Genomic DNA, 23178 nt, shown 5'->3' on the forward strand with positions numbered 1-23178 from the left:
GCTTGTGTTAGGTCCATACCATTTCTGTCCTTTATTGTGCCCATCTTTGCATGAAATGTTTCCTTGGTATCTGATTTTCTTGAAGAGATCTCTAGTCTTTCCAGTTCTGTTGTTTTCTTCTTTCTTTGCATTGTTCATTTAAGAAGGCTTTCTTCTTTCTCCTTTGCCTTTCGCTTATCTTCTTTTTCTCAGCTATTTGTAAGGCCTCCTCAGACAACCATTTTGCCTTGTTGCACTTCTTTTTCTTGAAGATGGTTTTCCATAGTTCTTCAGGCACTTGATCAGATCTAATCCCTTGAATCTATTTGTCACTTCCACTGTATAATCACAAAGGGTTTGATTTAGGTCATACCTAAAAACTAGGAACTCTACGGTGATAGAAACAGTCCTCATCTTCTATCTAAATATGGGTCCTAAATTGAAATTTTTTTCTATGGGTAAATGTTCTCGGGGCCGGGGGGGAGGGGGTAGGTATGAATCACTCTTCAATGTGTTATCCTTTTATTACTGAGTAAAGCCTCGTAGTATCAAAAACGTGTCCCAGGATCTAGCACTGTCTGACACAGACAATCTATAAGCCCAGTCCATAGTCTTGACTTTATTCTATAATGAATAGTTGATTCTGGGTGGGTCACTTAGGGGACCAGTGGTCCCCACTTGCCTAGGACTCAGGGGTTGGCAGAGTCCCTGCAAAGCAGAGAGATGATAAACTCTCCTCTCCCCACCAAAGTTCTTCTCTCAGAAATGAAGACACTTAAAATACAGTGAAACCTAGACATAAATCACATTGCAAGTTCAAGGATTTCATTGTAAGATGGATTATTCCACACACTCCATGCCAATGGTGATATATACCATTTTTGCTAGTGTACAAGATTATGCATTTTGGTCTTGTACCTCAAAATATTCCTGTTGGAGGCAGACTCTGACAGATGTTAGGCACCTACCTTTTTCCCCTGCATCCACTAAGATTCCTTTCAGGACACTAAGAAGCGTTGCTAGAAGATTGAAAGAAGTGTTTAGTCACTCAGTCGTGTCCGACTCTGCGACCCCATGGACTGTAGCCCACCAGGTTCCTCTGTGCATGGGATTCTCCAGGCAAGAATACTGGAGTGGGTTGCCATTCCCTTTGCCAGGGGATCTTGCTGATCCAGGGATCAAAAACAGATCTCCTGCATTGCAGGCAGATTCTTTATCATCTGAGCCACCAGGGAAGTCCCAGAAGTTAGCTGGTTAAATTGGCGTGAGCTTCCTACCCTGGCCCAAATGTGCTACTTCTTAACTTCCACTGTCTCACATCAGGACTAGAGCTTAGGCTCTGAGCAGCACAGGGCCACCCTGGACTCTTTAAGGAACAAGAACATCATTTCACATTTCATTGTCCAAAGAGAAGCACCAGCATGGAAAGATCCCATGGCCAGCACCCTTCCTGGGACCACCGTGAATTCCAATCGTAGCTCAACCATGACGTCTGTGACTATGGGGCAGGTAGCAACCATCTTCCTGACTGTTTGCTCATCTATAACAGGAAGTTAATCCTATCTGCACTTAGGGGGATGAAGATCAGAAATCCAACCAAAAACCAAAACCACCCAAGCACTTGACATAAAGTATAGATGGAGCACATCATGCTCAAATTTTAAGCAAGTAAGACCTTTAAGTTTGTACACATTTGTTCACACACACACACATGCAAAATGCACACACATGCTTCAGAATGGCAAGATGCTACTGACACAATACACAATGTTTTTCAGAAATATTTCCTTTATATAGAAATACAATATTCATTTAGTAAGAAACTTTTTACCATTTTATTTGAACAAATTCTCTCCTCCCAAGGGTTTTGATTGAAAATACATCACAGCATGTTTTATCATTATTATTATTTTCCATAACATTTAATACCACATTTCCTTCTCCCACATAGAATATCACCTAGCAGAAGTTTCCCAAAGGAGCCATAGCACATTCATGACAAAGACAGGAAAGAAAAGAAAACCATTTTAAATCTGCTTTCAGGCAGGATGATTCAACTCAAACAATGTCAAATTTAATCAGCTTTGAAACTGAAAAATGGAAACCAGCCCAAGTGAACACCATGGCCATGATCATGAACACTCCCAAGATGTGAGGGAAGAGGAGAGAAATGTCTACCTTTTCTTCCCAAACTTCAATGTAACTTTATTTTTTAAAAAATTATAAAAAGGTATCCTCCTGCCTTCATAGTGTGAAATTTGGGTGTTTTCTCAGGACCATGTGTGGGTAAGTGGAAGGCATGTACTTGTGCAATGGGGAACTGTAACCCCTCTGAGACCTCTTTGTACCTGGACAGGAGACTTTCTGATTTTCAATCTTGGCTCATTGCAGAAGAAGGTTACATCCCTCGGGGGCGGGGGAAGAAAACACAGCCGCCTTCAGGGCACATGCCTGACTTCAAGTCCATACAGGTGTCCGTTCACGTTGGTGATCTTGGCACATCGAGTTTTCAGTATTCTGCAGACCTCCCTTCACACGGTTCCTCCCCGGAAGTCTTCTGAGTGTAGTTAATGTGTTTGAGAACAGTAATGTCACAAGTCAAAGGACTGGGGGCTTCCCAAGGCACAGCCATCTTGGGTGTATTCTGGAAGACAAGTCATCTCAGCTTCCCCTTCTCACTTTGGGAGCAGACACTCAGGTTCCCAATATTCAGATTTCAGGGGCTGGAGATCATGCCAGAAAAACAAAGACCCAGATGCCCAGAATGCATTGTCTCTGCAAGTTCTGGCACTTTCTCCACATACCTCCATGCCACTAAAATGTCCTATAAAATATGAAATCAACTGGGCATGGCTGATTTAATGGTACAAAAAGGCTTTATAAAAATACTCCCTGCACTTAAAAAACAAAAACAAGAAAAAAATGCATGTAAACATCGCCTCTAAGTCACTGGAGAACTCTGGAGTCTTTATCTTGTCTGTCCAATGATTTGCAGTCTTAAGTGTTCAGTGTTTTTTTTTTTTTTTTGGTGGAGGTATCAATCCATTTTTTTATTAACAGAGTTCAGAGTCTGAGGCCACCTTTGATTATGAGCTTGTGGTTTGATTGGCAGGAATAGAATGATCAGGAGACTGATGATGTGTAAGTAAAAGTACATAGACCTAGGAAGAAACATACACGTATTTCAAATGAGGATATACAAGGGAAATGTCACATGAAGCAATTACATCCTCCTTTGGCGCTGGCAGACCTAACCGCCCTCAGGCTTGCCTTGATCTACTCCACAGATAACTCCCTACAGTGGCTGAGCAGGCCAAAGATGGACCAAAACCTCAGAGCTGGGCAGAGCAAACGAACTAGCCCGTCTGCAGACAGACACGTGGTAATATCCCACTGATGTTATAAGCAGATCAAGAGCATTAACCCCACAGCTAGAAACTCACCATATTAAAAGTATAAGGATGCATGGAATGCAAATTCAAGCCCTACCCTATGCTCCCCTAACACAAAGGCAACTGACACTTTAGCCAATGTGCTCCACTAAGTGTCAGGGGTTCTTGTAGACATTATGAGCCCAAAGAGTCCAGATTTCAAAAGCCTACCCCATGACTCAATAATTTTCATCCAAACTAGAACACGTTTTGCTTTTGAGGTCTGTGGACTCACAGCCTAAGTGTGGGACTGGGCACAGTGCGGATGTTCAATAAATCTGTACACATCAATGAATGAAGTAATCAGGAACAGCTTTTATATGATTGCTGTATATCCATTTGGAAAAACTGAACTTTCCGTTTCTCCAAGGCTTTCTGAAGAGCAGAAGAAAATAATGTTAAGGGGCAGGAGACCCACAACTGATTTACATCTCATCTCCCAGCTTCTGTGATAATAAGGTCGGGTCAACAGAACAGTCAAGAGCTCCAGCAGAAGCAAGCATACCTTTTCTTCTTTCAATAAGTATGTAGTGTGTGTGTGCGCTCTGCTGCTCAGTCATCTTTGCGACCCCATGGACTGTAGCCCACCAGGCTCCTCTGTCCATGGAATTTTTCAGGCAAGAATACTGGAGTGGGTTGCCATTTCCTCCTCCAGGGGATCTTCCCGACCCAGGGATCAAACCCGCATCTCCTGCATCACAGGGGATTCTTTACCACTGATCTACTGGGGAAGCCCACCTAGAATGTAGGAAGGATTAAACTGGGATCTATAAAAACACACAGACTCCACCCCTTCTTCTGGGAATGGAAAAGACCAGTACAGACAGAATAGTAGCAATCTGGCCAGCAGAGGGGTGAACAGCCACAGGTGAGTGGTCATCTGACTTACTATTTAAATCAGGACATTATTGAGAGTGAAAAACGGTTCAACAAGGAAACACTGGCTCTGCAAGTATAAACTGGGATTCTCACATCTCACAGGCACATCTGCTGCTACTGCTAAGTCACTTCAGTCGTGTCCGACTCTGTGTGACCCCATAGACGGCAGCCACCAGGCTCCCCCATCCCTGGGATTCTCCAGGCAAGAACACTGGAGTGGGGTGCCATTGCCTTCTCTGAGGCACATCTGAGGCATAGGCCATTCCAGCTTTCAAAGTCTGCTCTCCTAAAACAGACTTTGTTTTTACCTTTTGCCTGAATCATTTACATGTGGTCAAATCTACCCTGAAGGCGTTATGTTAGATTACAATATTATTATTCTGGAAGTCAAGGGGTTAAAATTTCCTTTGCAACCTCCCAGGAAGGTTTAGTAACCTATTCTGACATTCCATACCTCTCTCCAGTGTTAAAGAACCCTTCATCTTTTTTATTATGGAAGAACTCAGTTAACATTTGTATAGTGTTCTGGCACTGAACTAGGTGTCCAGATATACAGATGAATAGGGCACAGTCCTCCTCTCAAGGAGCTTGCTATCTACAGAAACTCCTACACAAACTCTAACATTCTTATACACTGAATTTAGTAAGCATTATCTAGTTAAGACAACTTAGATTTTGCTTTTGAAAATGATTTCAGAGAAGGGTTCTGCTCCTAGACTAAATATTTCTGTCCTCCTTGAATACATATGTTGAAACCCCAACTTCCAATGTGATGGTATTGGAAGAAGTAGCCTTAGGGAGGTGATTTGTTTTAGAAGAGGCCATGAGGGCGGGGTCCCCATGATTAGTGTGTTTATTAGAAAATAACGGGAAATAGAGTGTGAGCTGTCTCTGTATCCTTCTCACTGTCCCTCAACCCATCTTTTTCGCTGTCCCTGTCTCCATCAGTCTCTCTCTCTGCTATGTGAGGACACAGCAAGAAGGAAGACTTCTGCAAGCCAGAAAGAGCTCTCATTGGAAACCAAATCTGCTGGCACCTTGATCTTGACCTTCCCAACTTCCGCCACTGTAAAGGAAAAAAAAAGTCTGTTGTTTTAAGTCACCTAGTCTATAGTATTTAGTCATAGAAGCCTGAAGTAAGACAACTTCATTCTTTTTTTTTTTATTGGATTATAGTTGATTTACAATGTGTTAGTTTCAAATGTGTGAAAAAGTGATTCAGTTATACATATATTCATTCTTATTCTGTCCTTATATAGATTATCACAGAATATTGAGTAGAGTTCCTTGGGCCATATAGTAGGTCCTTGTTGGTTACCTATCTTATATATAGTAGTATGTGTTCATTAACCCCAAGCCCCTGATTTAGCCTCCATACCCCCACATTACCCCTTTGGTAACCATAAGTTTGTTTTCAATATCTGTAAGTCTGTTTCGACTTCATAATAAGTCCATAAGTTCATTTGTATCATTTTTTAAAAATCAGATTCCACATGTGGGGGATATGGTATTTGCCTTTGTCTGGCTTATTTCACTTAGTATGACGATCTCTAGGTCCGTCCATGTTGCTGCAAATGGCATTATTCCATTCTTTTTATGGGTGAGTAATGTACTTAGTTGCTCATTATGTCTGACTCTTTGCAACCCCATGGACTATAGTCCACCAGGCTCCTCTGTCCATGGTGATTCTCCAGGCACAAACACTGGAGTGGGTTGCCATGCCCTCCTCCAGGGAACCCTGTGTGTGTGTGTGTGTGTGTGTATGGACCACATCTTCTTTATCCATTCATCTGTTGATGGACGTTTGTGTTGCTTCCATATCTTGGCTACTGTAAACAGTGCTGCAACACACATTAGGGTTCCTTCCTCTGCAATTTTTTGGGAAGAGTTTCAGAAGGATTGTTGTCAACTCCTCTCTAAATGTTTGACAGAATTTGCCTGTGAAGTCATCTGGTCTTGAACTTTTATTTGTTGGAAGATTTTTAATCACTGTTTCAATTTCAGTACTTGAAATTGAACAGGTTTGTTTTCTTTTCTCCTGGTTCAGTCTTGGAAGGTTGCACCTTTCTAAGAATTTAGCCATTTCTTCTAGGTTGTCCATTTTATTGGCATATAGTTGTTTGTGTGGAGAAGGCAATGTACCCCACTCCAGTACTCTTGCCTGGAAAATCCCATGGATGGAGGAGCCTGGTAGGCTGCAGTCCATGGGGTCGCTAAGAGTTGGACACGACTGAGCGACTTCACTTTCCCTTTTCACTTTCATGCATTGGAGAAGGAAATGGCAACCCACTCCAGTGTTCTTGCCTGGAGAATCCCGGGGACAGGGGAGCCTGGTGGGCTGCCGTCTCTGGGGTCGCACAGAGTCGGGCACGACTGAAGCAACTTAGCAGCATCAGTTGTTTGTAGTAGTCTTTTAAGATCCTTTATATTTCTGTAGTGTCAGTTTAACTTCTCCTTTTTCATTCCTGATTTTATTGATTTGAGTTCTCTCCCTTTTATTCTTGATGAGTCTGGCTAACATTCATCAATCTTGTTTACATTCTTAAAGAAAAAGCTTTTAGTTTTTTTCCATTATTCATCTCTATTTCTGCTCTGATCTCATTTCTTTCCTTCTACTAACTGAATTTTGTCTGTCATCTTTCTTTGCTTTAGGCCTGAGGATCATAGCTTCTCTTCTCATGTCTGCCCTCTAGTGGCTGACGTTGGTCCTGAGGTTCGTGCAGGTTTCCTTTTGGGTGGAGCTGGGTCTTGTCATTCTGGTGGTCAGGATCTTGTCAGTTCAGTTGTGTTCGACTCTGCGACCCCATGGACTGCAGCACACCAGGCTTCCGTGTCCATCACTAACTCCCAGGGCTTGCTCAAACTCATGTCCATCGAGTCAGTGATACCATTCGACTCATCATTGGATGGCATCCTCTGTCGTCCCCTTCTCTTCCTGCCTTCAATCTCTGCCAGCGTCAGGGTCTTTCCCAATGAGTCAGTTCTTCGCATCAGGTGGCCAAAGTATTGGAGCTTCAGCTTCAACCTCAGTCCTTCCAAAGAATATTCAGGACTGATTTCCTCTAGGATGGACTGGTTGGATCTCCTTGCAGCCCAAGGGACTCTCAAGAGTCTTCTCCAACAGCACAGTTCAAAAGCATCAGTTCTTCAGTGCTCAGCCTTCTTCACAGTCCAACTCTCACATCCATACATGACTACTGGAAAAACCATAGCTTTGACTACATGGACCTTTGTTGGCAAAGTGATGTCTCTGCTTTTTAATATGCTGTCTAGGTTAGTCATAGCTTTTCTTCCAAAGAGCAAGTATCTTTTAATTTCATGGCTGCAGTCACCACCTGCAGTGATTTTGGAGCCGAAGAAATAAAGTCTGTCACTGTTTCCATTGTTTCCCCATCTGTTTTCCATGAAGTCACATTCATTTTTTGAATGTCGAGTTTTAAGCCAGCTTTTTCAGTCTCCTCTTTCACTTTCATCAAGAGGCTCTTTAGTTCCTCTTCACTTTCTGCCATAAGGGTGGTGCTTTCTGCATATCTGAGGTTATTGATATTTCTCCCAGCAGTCTTGATTCCAGTATGTGCTTCATCCAGCCCAGCGTTTCTCATGATGTACTCTGCATATAAGTTAAATAAGCAGGTGACAATATACATCTTGACATGCTCCTTTCCCAGTTGGGAACCAGTCCATTTTTCCATGTTTGGTTCTAACTGTTGCTTCATTACCTGCATACAGGTTCTCAGGAGGCAGGTAAAGTGGTCTGGCATTGGTTAGGATTGTGTCAAGGGGTGTGTTTAGAGGTGGTTGTGTGGCTGAGACTTCCCTGGTGGCTCAGACGGTAAAGAATCTGCCTGCAGTTCAGGAGACTGGGGTTCCATCCCTGGGTCATGAAGATCCCCTGGAGAAGAGAATGGCAACCCACTCCAGTATTCTTGCCTGGAGAATCCCATGGACAGAGGAGTCTATAACCTTGGCGGGCTACAGTCCATGGACTTGGAAAGAGTCGGACAACTGAGAGCCTAACATAAGGACCAGGTGACCTCAGTGTGGCTGCTGACGGGTGGGGCGGTGTTCGTGGCCTGCTGACTGTTCTGTCTGAGGCATTCCAGCACTGGAGCTGTAGGTCGTTGGTTACAGCCAGGTCTTGATGCCAAAATGGCGACCTCTGGGAGAGGTCAGTATTCTCTGGGGGCTTCTGCCGCCACTGTCCTTACCCTTCCCCCAGCCCAGTGAGCCGCAGCCAACCCCTGTCGCCACAGGAGAGCCTCTAGGACCCACAGGAGGTCCAGTCCCAGCTCCTATGGAGTTTACTACTCTGGGTTGGCTCCCAGGGGCACAAAACCTTGTCTGTGCCCTCCAAGAGTGGACTCTGTCTCCCCCAGTCCCGTGGAGCTCCAGTCCTGTACTCAGTCCCACTGACCTTCAAGGCCAAATGCTCTGGGGGTCCCTCCTCGCAGGGCTGGACCTTCATGCTGGGGAGCGTGATGTGGGGCTCAGCACTCCATCTTGTGAGGGAACCTCTGTGATATAATTACCTTGCAGCCTATGGGCTGCCCACCTGGTGGACATGGGATTTGACTGTGTTGTGAAAGCACCCCTCCTACCGTCTCGTGTGGCTGCTTCTTTGTCTTTGAATATATCATGTGGGGTAGATTCCAGTCTCTTCGGTCGATGGCTGTTCAGTACTTGGTTGTGAGTTTGGTGATTTCCTGAGGGGAAGTGAGTGCAAATCCTTCCACTCGGTCATGTTTGTGGAGACACAAGTTCTTTCATAACACAGTCAAATGTTCACTTGGGGCTCACTTACAACTACAAGGGAAAAAATTAGACTAAAGCAGGATTTTCAGTCGCTACAGATTGAAAAGTGACGAGACAGAAAAACAAAGCCCGTCTGACACTTAAATGTCAATCAAGGAAGGGTATCCTGAGAAATAGATTTGCATACAACTGCCAGTCATCTCCAGCTACTGAAATTACCCCCCAGAGAGGAACAGATCTGGCCAGGCCCATCTCCATTAATTTCTTCTGCCAGATTCAGAGAGTCTCCTACAAGTTTCTGAAAAAGAATTGTTTTAAAAAGATTCTGAAAACACTTTTGAGAGACAATCTATAATAGCCATTGGCAACAGCTATGCAGCTGTTAATCTAATTTTAATTACTTTGAATTTTAAGTCGAAAACTGTTTCTCAGTCACACTGCTGCTGCTAAGTTGCTTCAGTCGTGTCCAACTCTGTGCGACGCCATGGACGGCAGCCCACCAGGCTCCCCCGTCCCTGGGATTCTCCAGGCAAGAACATTGGACACATTTCAAAAGCTCGGTGGCCACCCTACTGGATGGCATTTCAGTCTCTGTAGAAACTTCTACTGGACAGAGCTGACCTAGGTAGGGAATTTAGATGGTATACATAAGCAAGGAGGAAAACACCGTACCACTTAGGCTGAATTACTTGAAACTGACAAAAGTGACAGAAATGTCAATTTCACTCTAAACAAAGGTTTGTGTGCGTTTTAAGTAAAGTAGGTTGTTTTTAAAAAGAAATGGAAATCTCCTGAGAGTGATCTGGCCTGATAATGATTTCTTTCCCTAAAGCTCCTGCCTACAAATAGAATTTGGCATGCTTAGTTGGTTAAATGCATGTGATCACAAACAAATCACCACTTGTGTGTGACTCCCAAGTGATAACATTCTTCCAAAGTATTTTCTCCTACAGAAATTTTTAGTGACTGCACTCCTCCTCTTGCTGTTTAAAAAAAAAAAAAAAACTTTGCAAGTGAAACTTGGGTTTTGCTGTGTGACACCTGTTAAATTACTCACCCTCTCTGAGCCTCCATGGCCATAAATAATAAACAGGGATAGTGATACCTACCATTCTCTCCTCAGCTCACTGCTCTACTTTGGTTCTACAGTCTTCCCACACTCGTGTTTCTCAGGGCTTCTTCCTATTACAATGGAGCTTCTCTGTGCTGCTCCCAGGGTTTGCAGCACAGCCCACAGTGCTCCATCTGCCCCGCTCAGCATCCCTACACACTATACCTGCTTCACACTCCCCTGGTGCAGCCTCCAGGAAAGAAAGCTCAACGCTGCTTTCTCTCAAGAGTCAGATTCCTGTTACACGCACCATGTACATGTTACATGGTACAAAATCTCCAGACCATTCACTCAAGGGTCTGATCTTCGTGGATATTTATAAATCTGTCAATTATTTCCTATCACTTCTATCAAGCGATCTCCTCCACGGAAGTAGGAATGAGCTCGCTCTTTTGTTCACCATCCCAGTCCCAGCTTCTAGAGCAGTGCCTAGCACGCCGTTCTGTGCTAAGTCGCTTCAGTTGTGTCTGTGCAACCCTATGGACTGCAGCCTGCCAGGCTCTTCGGTCCATGGGGTTCTCCAGGCAAAAATACTGAAGTGAGTTGCCATGCCCTTCACCAGAGCATCGTTACGACCCAGGGATCGATTAAATGATATTGAGTTAAATACAGGCACTTCTGCTATAATATGACACACATATTCCTGGGAAAAAAATATTGCATCTAGCAACATCATACGCTTAAAATGCCAGGGCTGGGGTGGGTATGTTTCGCCTCTCCCCAGTTCCTGTTTCTTTATCTGCATAGTAGCTTAGATTTTCCAAACACTGGGGGAACCCTCAGCCCCAGGCATCTGACTTCGGAATGCAAATCAATGTGTCTTGATGCCTGTTTAAAAAAAAATAACCTGTTTAACATAATTCCTTGTTTATCTCACAGTTCCACTTCTTTATAAAAGGTCATCTCCTCACTAGCAGCTCTCTCCTCTTTCCTCTCTCCAAAGAAAATGGGGGAAAGAGCCCAGGGTTACCAGTTAGAAGCAGACACCTCAAAACTTATGAGAGTTTATGTAACCTGAGCACTAACAAAGACAATTAGCACCCAAGCCCAAAACTTGGACAGCCCAGGAGGATAGCTGGACTGGGCCTAAAGGCTGCTTCAGAGAGTGTTAAAATGTACAAGATGATAAAGGGCAAATGCTGGCTGGAGGGCACTCAGATAAAGTGAAAGTGAAGTCGCTCAGTCGTGTCCAACTCTTTGCAACCCCGTGGACTGTAGCCCACCAGGCTCCTCCATCCATGGGATTCTCCAGGCAAGAATACTGGAGGGGGTTGCCATTTCCTTCTCCAGGGGATCTTCCCAACCCAGGTCTTCCGCACTGCAGGCAGACACCCACCAGGGAAGTACTCAGATAAGGGAAAAGAAAACAGAGCTGTGAGCAAGTGGGGCTGCTCGGAGGGAGTGGGCACAGGAGGTAAAACTGAGATGGTGCAGGCTTGGAGGGGGGGCACCTCTGGAAAGAGGAAGCCGAGCGCAGGTGGGACAGCTCATGGCTCCTACCTCTGTAGCAGCTGAACTGAGGGTTTTTTGGCTGAAGATTATAATTCTTTTCCCACTATTCCTGCATCCCTTGTCTAGAAAAGTCTGTATATAAACCAGTTTAACTTCCATGCTATCTGGACATAACGCCTACGACCTAACTGGAATTACAGAAACAGACTTCAACCTGAAAAAAAAGAATCCTACATCTAGACACTGATACCTGGACTGAGCAGTGAGAGTATCTTTGGTCATTCCTAACTGGTGTGTACAGTCTCTGATATACAATAAGGCACGTTTGCATGTTTATTCCCAAGCCACTTTTCTGACTGTAGCTGTGGCCCAAACTTAACCTACAAAAGTTCCTGCAAATCAGTAAACGATGCAAGTCAGTATTTATCGAGTACAGACTACACTGGGCTGAGCCCTTTGCATGTCTGCCTCATTCAATCCTGACAAAGGTGTTCTGAGATGAATTCTATTCTTGCCTTCATTTTACGGTTGACAAAACACAGGTAAAAGAGGTTAATAACTTGCCAGAGGTCACACAACCACTTCTCTGAGAGTAGAGAAATATGGCTAATTCAACAGAGGAGTGAGACAATAAAAGTAATCAAGAGGTTTGCGGTTCAGCTGGAGGGCTGGTGTTTGAATACAAGGGCCTGACATCCTTTCCCGAAAGGCCTCGTCTGTGGGGTGAATCCAGCTCCTGCCTGCTTCTGTCCCTCCTGGGGTGCCCCAAGGCCTCCAAAAGAGCCTAACCCCAGGAAAAACAGGTAAGGGCAGTGAACTCACCCTCTGAGCTTGTAATCCAGACACATGCCTTCGGAATTCACTACCATAAGCATCCCTTACTTACTTTAGGAATGGTTCAAGGGCACTCTGCCCCATCTGCGTTACTGTCTGTTAGCATCTCCAGGACAGACACTTCCTCCTAAAGCCTTCTCTAGACATTTTCCCATTGAAACCGCACATAGAAACTCAGTACTGGCTGATTCAGCTCACCAGCTCCTAAGCCAAACACAGAGGTTACCAGACAAGTTTTCTGCAGAGCAATCGTGAGCAAGCGAAACTTACTTATATAAGCTGATGGTGGGTTCCACGGCCAACATAACGAAGGGGGCCACCGTGTAAGAGACGGCCAGCTGAGTGACAGCCCAGGTGACTATGTCATAAACCGCCTTGAGGGCTTTTGAAGAAAGGAAGTAATGTCTGTAGTTTTTCCTCACCTGCTCGCCAAGGAAGTTGGGGGGCGGGGTGCAAAAAATAAAAACTTTTATTCCATGCATGCATGTAGTATACTTCAGGAACACAGGAGATAAAAACTACCAACCATCTGAGTTCTATTTTCAACCAAAATTACCATTATCGTTTTGTTATTTTTAAAAAGTACACATCCATTCACTGTAGAAAAATGTTTAAAGAACAACTAAGCAGTCAGATTTTTTTTAACATCTCCCCAAGAAAAGCATTGTTGAAAAACCCTTTCAAGTCTCTTTTCTATTCATACATATTCATGTTTACATTTCCAATGGCATCACTAGATGGTTAGCCTGTTTTTTCATTTAGCAACATAGCATGAACTTTTTTCTATGTCAATATTAATCTGACACAATTTTAATTATGGGAAACTTTGTAAACAATTCTGTGATGTATATCCTTGTAGAAAAGTCTCTGCACTGTGTCTTATTTCCTTTAAATAACGGTGAAATATAATAGTGTAATAATGAGAGCTACCATTTATTGAGTGTTTACGGTATGCCAAGTCTGTGCAAATTCTTTATGGGTATCATCTCTGATTCTCCCAACAAGGCTATCATGTAAGCATCATTATGCCCATTTTACAGACAAGGAAACAGAACTCTTTGAGATGAAAAATGCTGGGTGTCAAAGGATTTGTAGGTCTTTGGACACAGATTTGGTTTCAGAAAGACACCCGATTTCCAGATGCCAGAACCAAAGACAGAGTTGAAACAATGGCTGGTTTAAAGGCAGGTCAGCAAGGACTCTTCCTTGGCTCTAAGGTCCTCTAGACAGAGGCTGGAGGTCCATCCATGGGCAGTACTGAGAAGCACATAAGAGATTTTATTAAGTAACTTCCTGGGCCTGAGACACTTCATGACTGTTTGAGTTCATTCTCCCTTTGCCAGGGAGGGGAATGGAAACACTGTTCCATCAACCCTCTCTCCATCACTTATCTGACTCATTTGTGGAAAACGTTCCAAGGTCACCGGACAGACTTTATATACTGGGTTGGCCCAAAAGTTCATTTGGGCTTTTCCAAAAAGATGTTACAGAAAACCTCGAACAAATTTTTGGGCCAGCCCAATAAGTCAATGCTTTTATACCAATTAAGATCAACTGAATGAAAGACGTTTTTAGAAATAATACTTTGAATGTATAAACAAAATTCTAGCCTTTGTCTTTCCATCTGTTTTTTAGTTTTATGACCCAAGTTGGTATATGAATGGGAAAAAAGAAAATGCTTGCTTTCACTGCACAAGTATGTACAATATATACTTTTATTGTTCTTGTTTAGTCACTAAGTCATGTCCAACTCTTTTGCGACCCCCATGGACTGTAGCCGAGCCAGCTCCTCTGTTGCATGGGATTTCCCAGGCAACACTACTGAACTGGGTTGCTATGAAACTTTAAACTGTGCTAATCAGAATGATCAATTATCCATCTTGTTCACACAACAAACATTTATATAAATAAAATATTGGGTCAGCTAAAAAGGTGCATACAAATTTTTCTACAAGTGCTTAAGTTGTGAACTTTTTGGCCAAGCTAATAAGAACTGCATGGGTGCAGAACTTTTGTTCACTGCAGTAGCCCAGCACCTGCTAACACATAAAAGGGCTCCTGAAATATTCATCGAACAGATGAATTCAAGAATGAGTCAACAGCTAAAAGAAATGGGAAGAAATCCTACTCTACCCACTTTCTCCACTGAACGAACAGGAAGATGTTATCCATTTATATGAGATGTTTCCCGTTTACACTAGATGTTACGTCTCTATTCCCAGTAGACCAGAGTAGGGACCACATCCCTTCTGTTCTCCATTTTTTCCTCCAATACCCATCACAGCACTTGGCATGCAAGGAGGCACTCCATAAACATATTTAAAAAAAATAAGAGAGTGAATAGCTTTGTTGGGGCTCCTAAACCCACGTCTAAAATACCAGCTCAACAAATCTCATTAAAAGCTCTGTATTTGACAGAATACACTGACTTGTAATTACTTTTGTACATGTTCACTTCATTTTTGAGGACATTTTATTTTTTAATTCTGCTCTGCAGAATTATTATTATTCTTGCTCTGCAGCCAGCAAATCACAGGAACAGTCTAGGACAAACTGAAGGCTACTCCTAAAACCTAGAGAACTAAATTTATAAAATTCACAAAGGACTTTACACAAACTTAAATTGGATCAAACACGAGAGGTTAGAGAAATCTTTAAGAGAACAGTTCCTGTGGCTGCAATTTTTACAGTTCCTCAGAGATCAAATTATTTTTAGGTGAAAGATTATGAAAAGGACATAAGCAAAATGAAGTTTTATGGAATCTCCATGGATGAATAACGATAGTCACCTGTAATTAATGATTAAAAATATTTTCATCTCTTAAGGTACTAAACATTGTTCCTAAAAGCCCTTTTGTTTTGCAAACACTCCCTGTAAGTAATATGAAAATGAAGTAGTTAACCATTTTATGACCATAAGTTCCTATATACTGAAATATTTCTCTAATGGGAAGACATCTGCTGATTTCTCAAAACATCACTCCCACCATGGTCCCCAACCTGCTGGGACCTAAAAGACAACACACACACAGGCATCTGATTACTAACGAGAAGACCCCATAACCAGAGGAAGCTTACCGTTCTGGCTGCTAGAGTGACCAGGATTCCAGTTAAGAAGGTGAAGTAGTACCCAGGGTAGACACCGTGCCATAAGGCAGACAGGATGAAGGTCAGCACTGTGGGGTACCAGGGAACCCGCTCATAGCACACACTGAAGACAGGAAGGTACAATGAGCCACAGGTCAAACATATCAGGAATTTTTACCCACACCTGCATCTTTTTAGATCCAATCATGCAGAAATCACTTGATGATCCACTGATGGCATGCCTGCCTAACCCTCGTCAGGGACTTGCAGTGTAGTCCAAGCAGCCTTGAACTCTAGTTTTCTTAAACACTAAGAGTCGTGTCCGACTCTTTTGTGACTCCCAAGGACTATAGCCCGCCAAGCTCCTTTATTCATGGGATTTCCCAGGAAAGAATACTGGAGTGGGTTGCCATTTCCTTCTCTAGGGGATCTTCCAGACTGGAAAAGTGCCATTGGCTCTAAAACATTTAGAACCAGATAAGGGTCCTCATTTAGTGGAATTCATTTACTTTCCGCACTGGCCCCAATGCCACCTTAAAAAAACAACAACAACAACAAAACCACGGCAGCCTTCTCATCTCTCTTGGCCATGACTCCAGCACAAAATCAACACATCAGTTACAGGGCCTCTTCAGTCCTCAGCGTCCACTGGATTCCAACCCATGAATTTGCCTTAAAGAGCGAGGGCGTTATGAGAATCCAGGAACTGCCAGTAAAAACCCTGCAGATCTCTGGCTTCTTGGTTGTTCATTAAAACGAAGTGACAGGGGACTTCCTCCCAAATCCAGTCTATAGATTGGCAGTGGTACCCTGGGGAGCAACTACATGCCTTCCTAAATGAGACAGCCCAGATGAAAATAAATCCCAACAGTCAAAAGTAACCAAGCTAAAACCAAACTAAGGGTCACGGCTGTCTCTTTATGGGAAGAAAGGGAATGCATCTGAGGAAAGAAACAAGCGTGGAATTCCATGTGAAATATTTCTTCTTGAAATGAGAGGTACTTTGCATGGGTGTTTGTTTCTTACCTCTCTGGACCTTCTTGAATGAATGAAACATTCCATTTTCTAAAGTGATTTTTTAAAAATATTTCACTTTTTATATATATGTTCACATAAAAAATGTTTATGTAGAACAAGCTCCTAGTGGAGACTATAGGATTCTCAATACATTGGGGTCATTCAATAGGCAGAAATAGAGGTTTATGCTAAACTGATTCAGAAAATTAAAAGCAATAACTTAAGGGCAAATTTTCAAAACGTACATATTCAGATGAATTGCATGAGTTTACTTTGGTAGAACTGTTATCCTTTGTCTCTTCTTTGACCCCAGTGTTTTAACAAGACGGAAAATGCTACTTATCAAAAACAGTAGAACTGACAGTTTAATATTTGTATACTCTCTCTGCACTCATGTAATAGGAATATTCATGAGCTAGAGTCTGCTGCTTTGAGGATAGCATGTCATTAGTTCCATAAGAAGTAATATTTCTAATTTTGGAATGTGTAGAAAAACAAAAGGACAGAGAAATACCAAAAATACAAAGTTAAAAAGCATCAACATGTGGGGGGGTACCACAAAGTTTTCAATGCTACAGATAAAATAAACAGCAGTCTTCCGTGACATGATGCTGACATTGACCCTCCTTGACCCCTGAGCAATAGACTGTCCTCTAGGTAGGCAGCAGCACATCACAGAGGTTAAGAGCCTGGCTCTGGAGATGCACTGGCCTCATATTTATTACTCCTTAGCTGTGTGACTGGCAAGTGACACAGCCCTCTGTGCCTCACTTTCCTCATCTGTAAAATGGAGATAAGTACCATCACTTCCTGGGATTGGTACGAGGATTGCTGGTACACAGGAATGGCATTAGCAAGTATTTGGTACAGTGAAATTAATATACTACAAAAAAAAATTAATATACTACATTGTGACCTTCTCAAATTCTTCCTACTTTTTCGTTGACACAGCATAGATGTTAATACCAAACCAAAGTGCCAGCTGACATGACCCAGCAGACTACGGCTGTTCACCTAACGCTGCCCATCTAAACATATCCCAGCGCCATGAGTAACAAGGTCGTTTTTGTTTTCCTTACCGCTTTAGCCAAGTAGCTGTCTGAATATTCCAGTTTTCTACGTACATTTTGAAACTTGTGGCAGTCTAGAAAGGAGAAAATAACACCTATCATTAGCTTTAAATATCCCCAGAAATGGAAAGTCCTCCCCAGAATTTCCCTGGCGACAGACTAGATGTGCTATTTCCACGGTGACAACTGGCTCGGGCAGCTCAGCTGCTCCGCTGTACACAGTCGGACTTTATGGGCTTCCCAAGATTTCCTTTGCAACTAAAACTTGGCTCGCAGAGTCTCAATTTCTCTCAAAATCTATTTTCAAATTATAGGATGACCAAAAGAATGTTTTGTGGGTTTTCCTTCCATTCTGGTTAAACACAAAACCCAAGTCATCTGAATTTTAAAACTAAACCCTCTAAAATGGGATTTGCCACAGGAAAAGCTTCATCCTGTGAATTCAGAGCCCTTCCAGAGACACCTTGAATTCAGTTGCCATCGTTTCACTCTGGGGCCAGCCGTAAACTAGGTCAGTCTGGTGCAGTTATTCTGCAAGTAGCTATACAGGTTCAAACGCTTCCAATTGTATCTAGAATAGTAAGGCGATTTCACGCACGAAGGAGTCACAATACAGAAAAGAAAACAAAATATCACTCTTGCCGGCATGACACAGGTAGATCAACCATGCAGAAAGATTCCAAAATAAGTCTTCAATTGGGTTTTCTAATTAAAAAAAAAAATTTAATAAAGGCTGGTTGTAGAAAGCACATAGCAAACATTTAAGACCTAGAATTCCTAATAAAGTTGGAAAATGTAGATGTCCCTGTTTTCTGTTTCAACCATAAAATCTTAGGCCACACGTTGGCCTAATGTAATATGTTTGGAAGGAATGGAGGAAGAGGGAGAACGCATCCGTGATGGACAGACAGGTTTCTGTACTATGAACTTCTAGTTTGAACACCCTAAGGCAGGGGTCTCCAACCTGCAGGATCTAATGCCGGATGATCTGAGGTGGAGCCGATGTAATAACAATAGATATGAAGTGCACAATAGATGCAACAAGCTTGAATCATCCTAAAACCGTTCCCCACCCCTAGTCCGGGAGAAAACTGTCTTCCACGGAGCTGGTCCCTGGTGCCAAAAGGTTGGGGGCCGCTGTCCTAGGGAGTTTTATTTATCCATTTAGCCATCGTCCATGGCTAAAAAATGCTATCCTCACAGAGCCAAAAGTGCCTAAATTAAATCAGACTTCCTTGGCGGTTCTACTTAGCTCCTGGCTGTATATCAGCTCCACTTCTTTCATCATAAACACATGACTCAGCATCACCCAGAACACATGCCCACAGTGAGAGGTCTCTGTCTTCAGGGCCACAGTGGACGGGTTGGCGGGCAGCCGGAGGTCCAGGGGACCCACTCTGAACGCCCATTTACCCTCAGCATGCCCAAGTAGCCAGCCGGGGTCTGACAGTTTTGAGGACGAGAAGAATTTCAGTGGGAAAAGGGAGGAAAGTCCTGACACATCGCTCTCTGACATCATCTAGATTGAAAAACAAGAGAGAGGGGTTGTTCTGGAGGCTGGATCATGTCCATTCAAATGAAGAGAAGCCCCAGGTGTCAAGAAGGTGGAGGCTGTCCCCCGGGCCTCCCAGTGGGTGGGGGATGCCCACCAAATGTGGGCAGCAGGGGGTCAGTCTCCACCTCCTGGGCTTCCTGCCCTACACGGAGCTCCTCTTTCTGCCTAGACTCTCCAGTGCCATAGCCAACAGCAGTCATGAGTCTCTTGGCTGGAGAACCAGCACTTCTGCACGTTGAGAATCGTGCCCTCTGGCTGCAAGGAGGAAAAGGGCCAGAGGCTTGGCAGTCCTTTCAGCTCTGAGGGATGACAACATGGAGGAGATCAAGAAGGATGTGGCCCCACAGAGATCACCTCTAGAGATGGAAATGATAATACCGAGAACTGTGGTCCAAGAACAAAGCTAGTGAAAGAGAAAACACTCTAATTCTAGAGGCCTTAAAGCTGCGCACTGTTGCAATTCTTAAAAGCAGATGCATCGTGGAAAGGAACCACAGAGAGCACTGGCAATACAACCGCTAGTCTGTATCTCTGCAGAAAGGACACTGTCACCAAGAGAAAATGACATCTGTACTTTCTAGTTGGTACAACAGGAGCGTAAACAACAAAAAGATTTTCCATGTATCATTATTACTACTAGAACCACTAATACTGCCAAGAAAGTAGGTACCATAAAATATATATATATAAGGAAAAAAGTTTTGAGATACAGAGTGTTTCAGAGACTGCTGGAGCCAGGATTCCCTGAAAGGGGCTTTTTCTCGGACACTAACAAGGACCTCCCGTGTATACCACACTCACAGCACACCGTTTGCTTTACTCACAACGGCAGCGTCATTCACAAGCATGATACACTCACCTCAATTTTCCAGATGTTTAGGTTAGAAAGCAGATCCCAAGAGAAATTTCCATTCTTATCCACTCCGCTGAACCCAAAGCCAGCTGCATTATTCACTGCATCAGCTATGGTTTTTAAAACAACACATTAGGATGTGGGACAAAAGTCACATTGCTGCTTTCAAAGATAACTAGATGTCTGTCTAGCTTTAAGAGGAAGAGAGATGGCTGCAGTTTCCTTGAGAAAGAAACCAAAATAAATTTACAGGATCTCCTGATACTACTAACAGTCAGAGCTTTGGTGCTTGGGTGATGTCAACTTTTATTCATTCATTTTTATTCATTCACTAGCATTTCATGAGCACCTGCTAAGTAAGAAGGAAGATGCTCACAGAATGTGCAGAATGAGAAAAAAAGAGATGAAGAAACAAAACAGAGAAATAGGAAGATTTAGAGACCAACTAGATATAAGGGGGGAAAGGGAAAGAGGTGGAAATATTTACATATAAGCTCAGAAGACAGAAGGACCTCCATCCAAGAGTTGTCATTAACGATGGCATGACACAGGCTGATAGCATCACATCTGGAAGAGAATCAGCTCTGAAAGAGAAACTGAGCTCGTTCTGGATGTTAAGCATGACGTGTCAGTAGGGATATCAGTTGGGACAGCCAAGATACAGTTAGAACAATTTAGAACTTACAAAAAAGAACAGTACCAGAGCTGGGAATTTGGAGGCAGCTGCCAGAGAGGCCACATGCATATACGCTAAGTCGCTTCAGTCAGTGTCCAACTCTGCGACCCATGGACGGGTCTGTGGGCTTCTCCAGGCAAGAATACTAGAGGGGGTTGCCATCCCCTCCTCCAGGGGATCTTCCCGACCCAGGGATCAAACTCACATCTCGTGTGTCTTCCACACTGGTAGGCGGGTTCTTTACCACTAGCGCCACCTGGGAAGCCCGCCGAAGAGGCCACACATGGACACAATGACCAAAGCCACCCTACCGACAGAGTCGGCCTCAACGCTCCTGTATCCACCTTTATTTCACTTCACTCAACTCTGTGAAACCATCCCCCTGCCGTATTTCATTTCTAATCCGTTCCTTAATGATATTTTTTACACTCAAAGAGAGACCTGATGAAATCAACACACTTGTATTATAATGGCCAAGATTACTTTCTTTCAAGTTCACTCTGTTAGAATATTTCCTTCAGTTCAATTCAGTCGCTCAGTCGTGTCTGACTCTTTGCGACCCCATGCATCGCAGCACGCCAGGCCTCCCTGTCCATCACCAACTCCCAGAGTTCACCCAGACTCACGTCCATCGAGTCAGTGATGCCATCCAGCCATCTCATCCTCTGTCGTCCCCTTCTCCTCCTGCCCCCAATCCCTCCCAGCATCAGAGTCTTTTCCAATGAGTCAACTCTTCGCATGAGGTGGCCAAAGTACTGGAGTTTCAGCTTTAGCATCATTCCTTCCAAAGAAATCCCAGGGCTGATCTCCTTCAGAATGGACTGGTTGGATCTCCTTGAAGTCCAAGGGACTCTCAAGAGTCTTCTCCAACACCACAGTTCAAAAGCATCAATTCTTCGGCGCTCAGCCTTCTTCACAGTCCAACTCTCACATCCATACATGACCACAGGAAAAACCATAGCCTTGACTAGACGAACCTTTGTTGGCAAAGTAATGTCTCTGCTTTTGAATATGCTATCTAGGTTGGTCATAACTTTCCTTCCAAGGAGTAAGCATCTTTTAATTTCATGGCTGCAGTCACCATCTGCAGTGATTTTGGAGCCCAAAAAAATAAAGTTTGACACTGTTTCCCCATCTATTTCCCATGAAGTGGTGGGACCGGATGCCATGATCTTCATTTTCTGAATGTTGAGCTTTAAGCCAACTTTTTCACTTTCTTCTTTCACTTTCATCAAGAGGCTTTTTAGTTCCTCTTCACTTTCTGCCATAAGGGTGGTGTCATTTGCATATCTGAGGTTATTGATATTTCTCCCAGCAATCTTGATTCCAGCTTGTGCTTCTTCTAGTCCAGCGTTTCTCATGATGTACTCTGCATATCAGTCACACGCTAGTAAAGTAATGCTCAAAATTCTCCAAGCCAGGCTTCAGCAATATGTGAACCGTGAACTTCCTGATGTTCAAGCTGGTGTTAGAAAAGGCAGAGGAACCAGAGATCAAATTGCCAACATCCGCTGGATCATGGAAAAAGCAAGAGAGTTCCAGAAAAACATCTATTTCTGCTTTATTGACTATGCCAAAGCCTTTGTGTGGATCACAACAAACTGTGGAAAATTCTAAAAGAGATGGGAATACCAGACCACCTGATCTGCCTCTTGAGAAATTTGTATGCAGGTCAGGAAGCAACAGTTAGAACTGGACATGGAGCAACAGAATATTTCCTTAAAAATAATCAAATGAGCTTTTTAACAGATTAAAAGGAAAAATATGGTCATATTAACAGATACAGAGATGACATTCCATAGAACTCATCTTTTCCTAATTAAAAACAAACATCCCCTCACCAAAACCCCTAAACCTTTGCAAACAAAGAAGCAAACCTGTTTAACTTAACAAAGCAATCTACAGAGGACAAATAAATAAAAAAGCAGCAAATGTACTTGATGCTTGCTTCCAACTTTTGATAGTTATGAGTAAAGCTGCTACAAACATAAAAAAATCAAACTAATGAAGTTGTAAAGCCTGAGATCTGGGGGAGATCTCAGAGCAACCCTTCCCATAGCTCTGTTCATTCCGTTTCTAGGGGAGTTCAGGTCCAGCTCACGCTAGACTTCTAAGGGCTAGTGGGAAGAAAAACCACCCCCTCGAAGTTTGCCTGCTTTCCTTTTGGCATCGTTGATGCCTTAAAACTGCTTATCTTACGCTTAGCTTTACTGTAAAACGATCTGGCTTCTTTCAGAAAAGGGAGGAAAGAAACGAGTCCTGAGATCTCTTCCTCCCATGCCGACTGGAGGGAAACTCAGTGGAAAAGGAGGAGGACACAGCCAGGGTGCAGCAGCTAAGAGACCACGAATTTACACTGTGTGGGCACAGACGGCGAAGGACAGAATTAAAACCAGGAGAGGACGCGCTCTTGAGGCCCAGGCTGATGGTGCTGCAACCAGCACAGCAATCCAGGCATGCCTTGTCCTGTCTCCAGCCTCAG

The 23178-nt window shown here is 43.4% G+C and overlaps 1 protein-coding gene across 2 annotated transcripts in view; it reads right to left on the reverse strand.

Annotated features, from left to right (window-relative positions):
• Window positions 1-1790: 1790 nt before the first annotated feature.
• The window catches only part of MBOAT1 (membrane bound O-acyltransferase domain containing 1), a 111031-nt gene continuing 89643 nt past the window's right edge, over window positions 1791-23178 (reverse strand). For both annotated transcript variants that reach the window (XM_005898233.3, XM_070361426.1), the window contains exons 9-13: window positions 20027-20130; window positions 17622-17686; window positions 15517-15649; window positions 12709-12860; window positions 1791-3140 (exon numbers count right to left, since the gene is read on the reverse strand). In XM_005898233.3, coding sequence (XP_005898295.1) covers window positions 3017-3140; window positions 12709-12860; window positions 15517-15649; window positions 17622-17686; window positions 20027-20130 — 578 coding nt within the window. In that variant the 3' untranslated portion in view covers window positions 1791-3016. The remainder of the gene's footprint in view (window positions 3141-12708; window positions 12861-15516; window positions 15650-17621; window positions 17687-20026; window positions 20131-23178) is intronic.

The sequence above is a fragment of the Bos mutus genome, chromosome 23, assembly GCF_027580195.1.
Source record: "Bos mutus isolate GX-2022 chromosome 23, NWIPB_WYAK_1.1, whole genome shotgun sequence".
In the NCBI taxonomy this organism is placed as follows: domain Eukaryota; kingdom Metazoa; phylum Chordata; class Mammalia; order Artiodactyla; family Bovidae; genus Bos; species Bos mutus.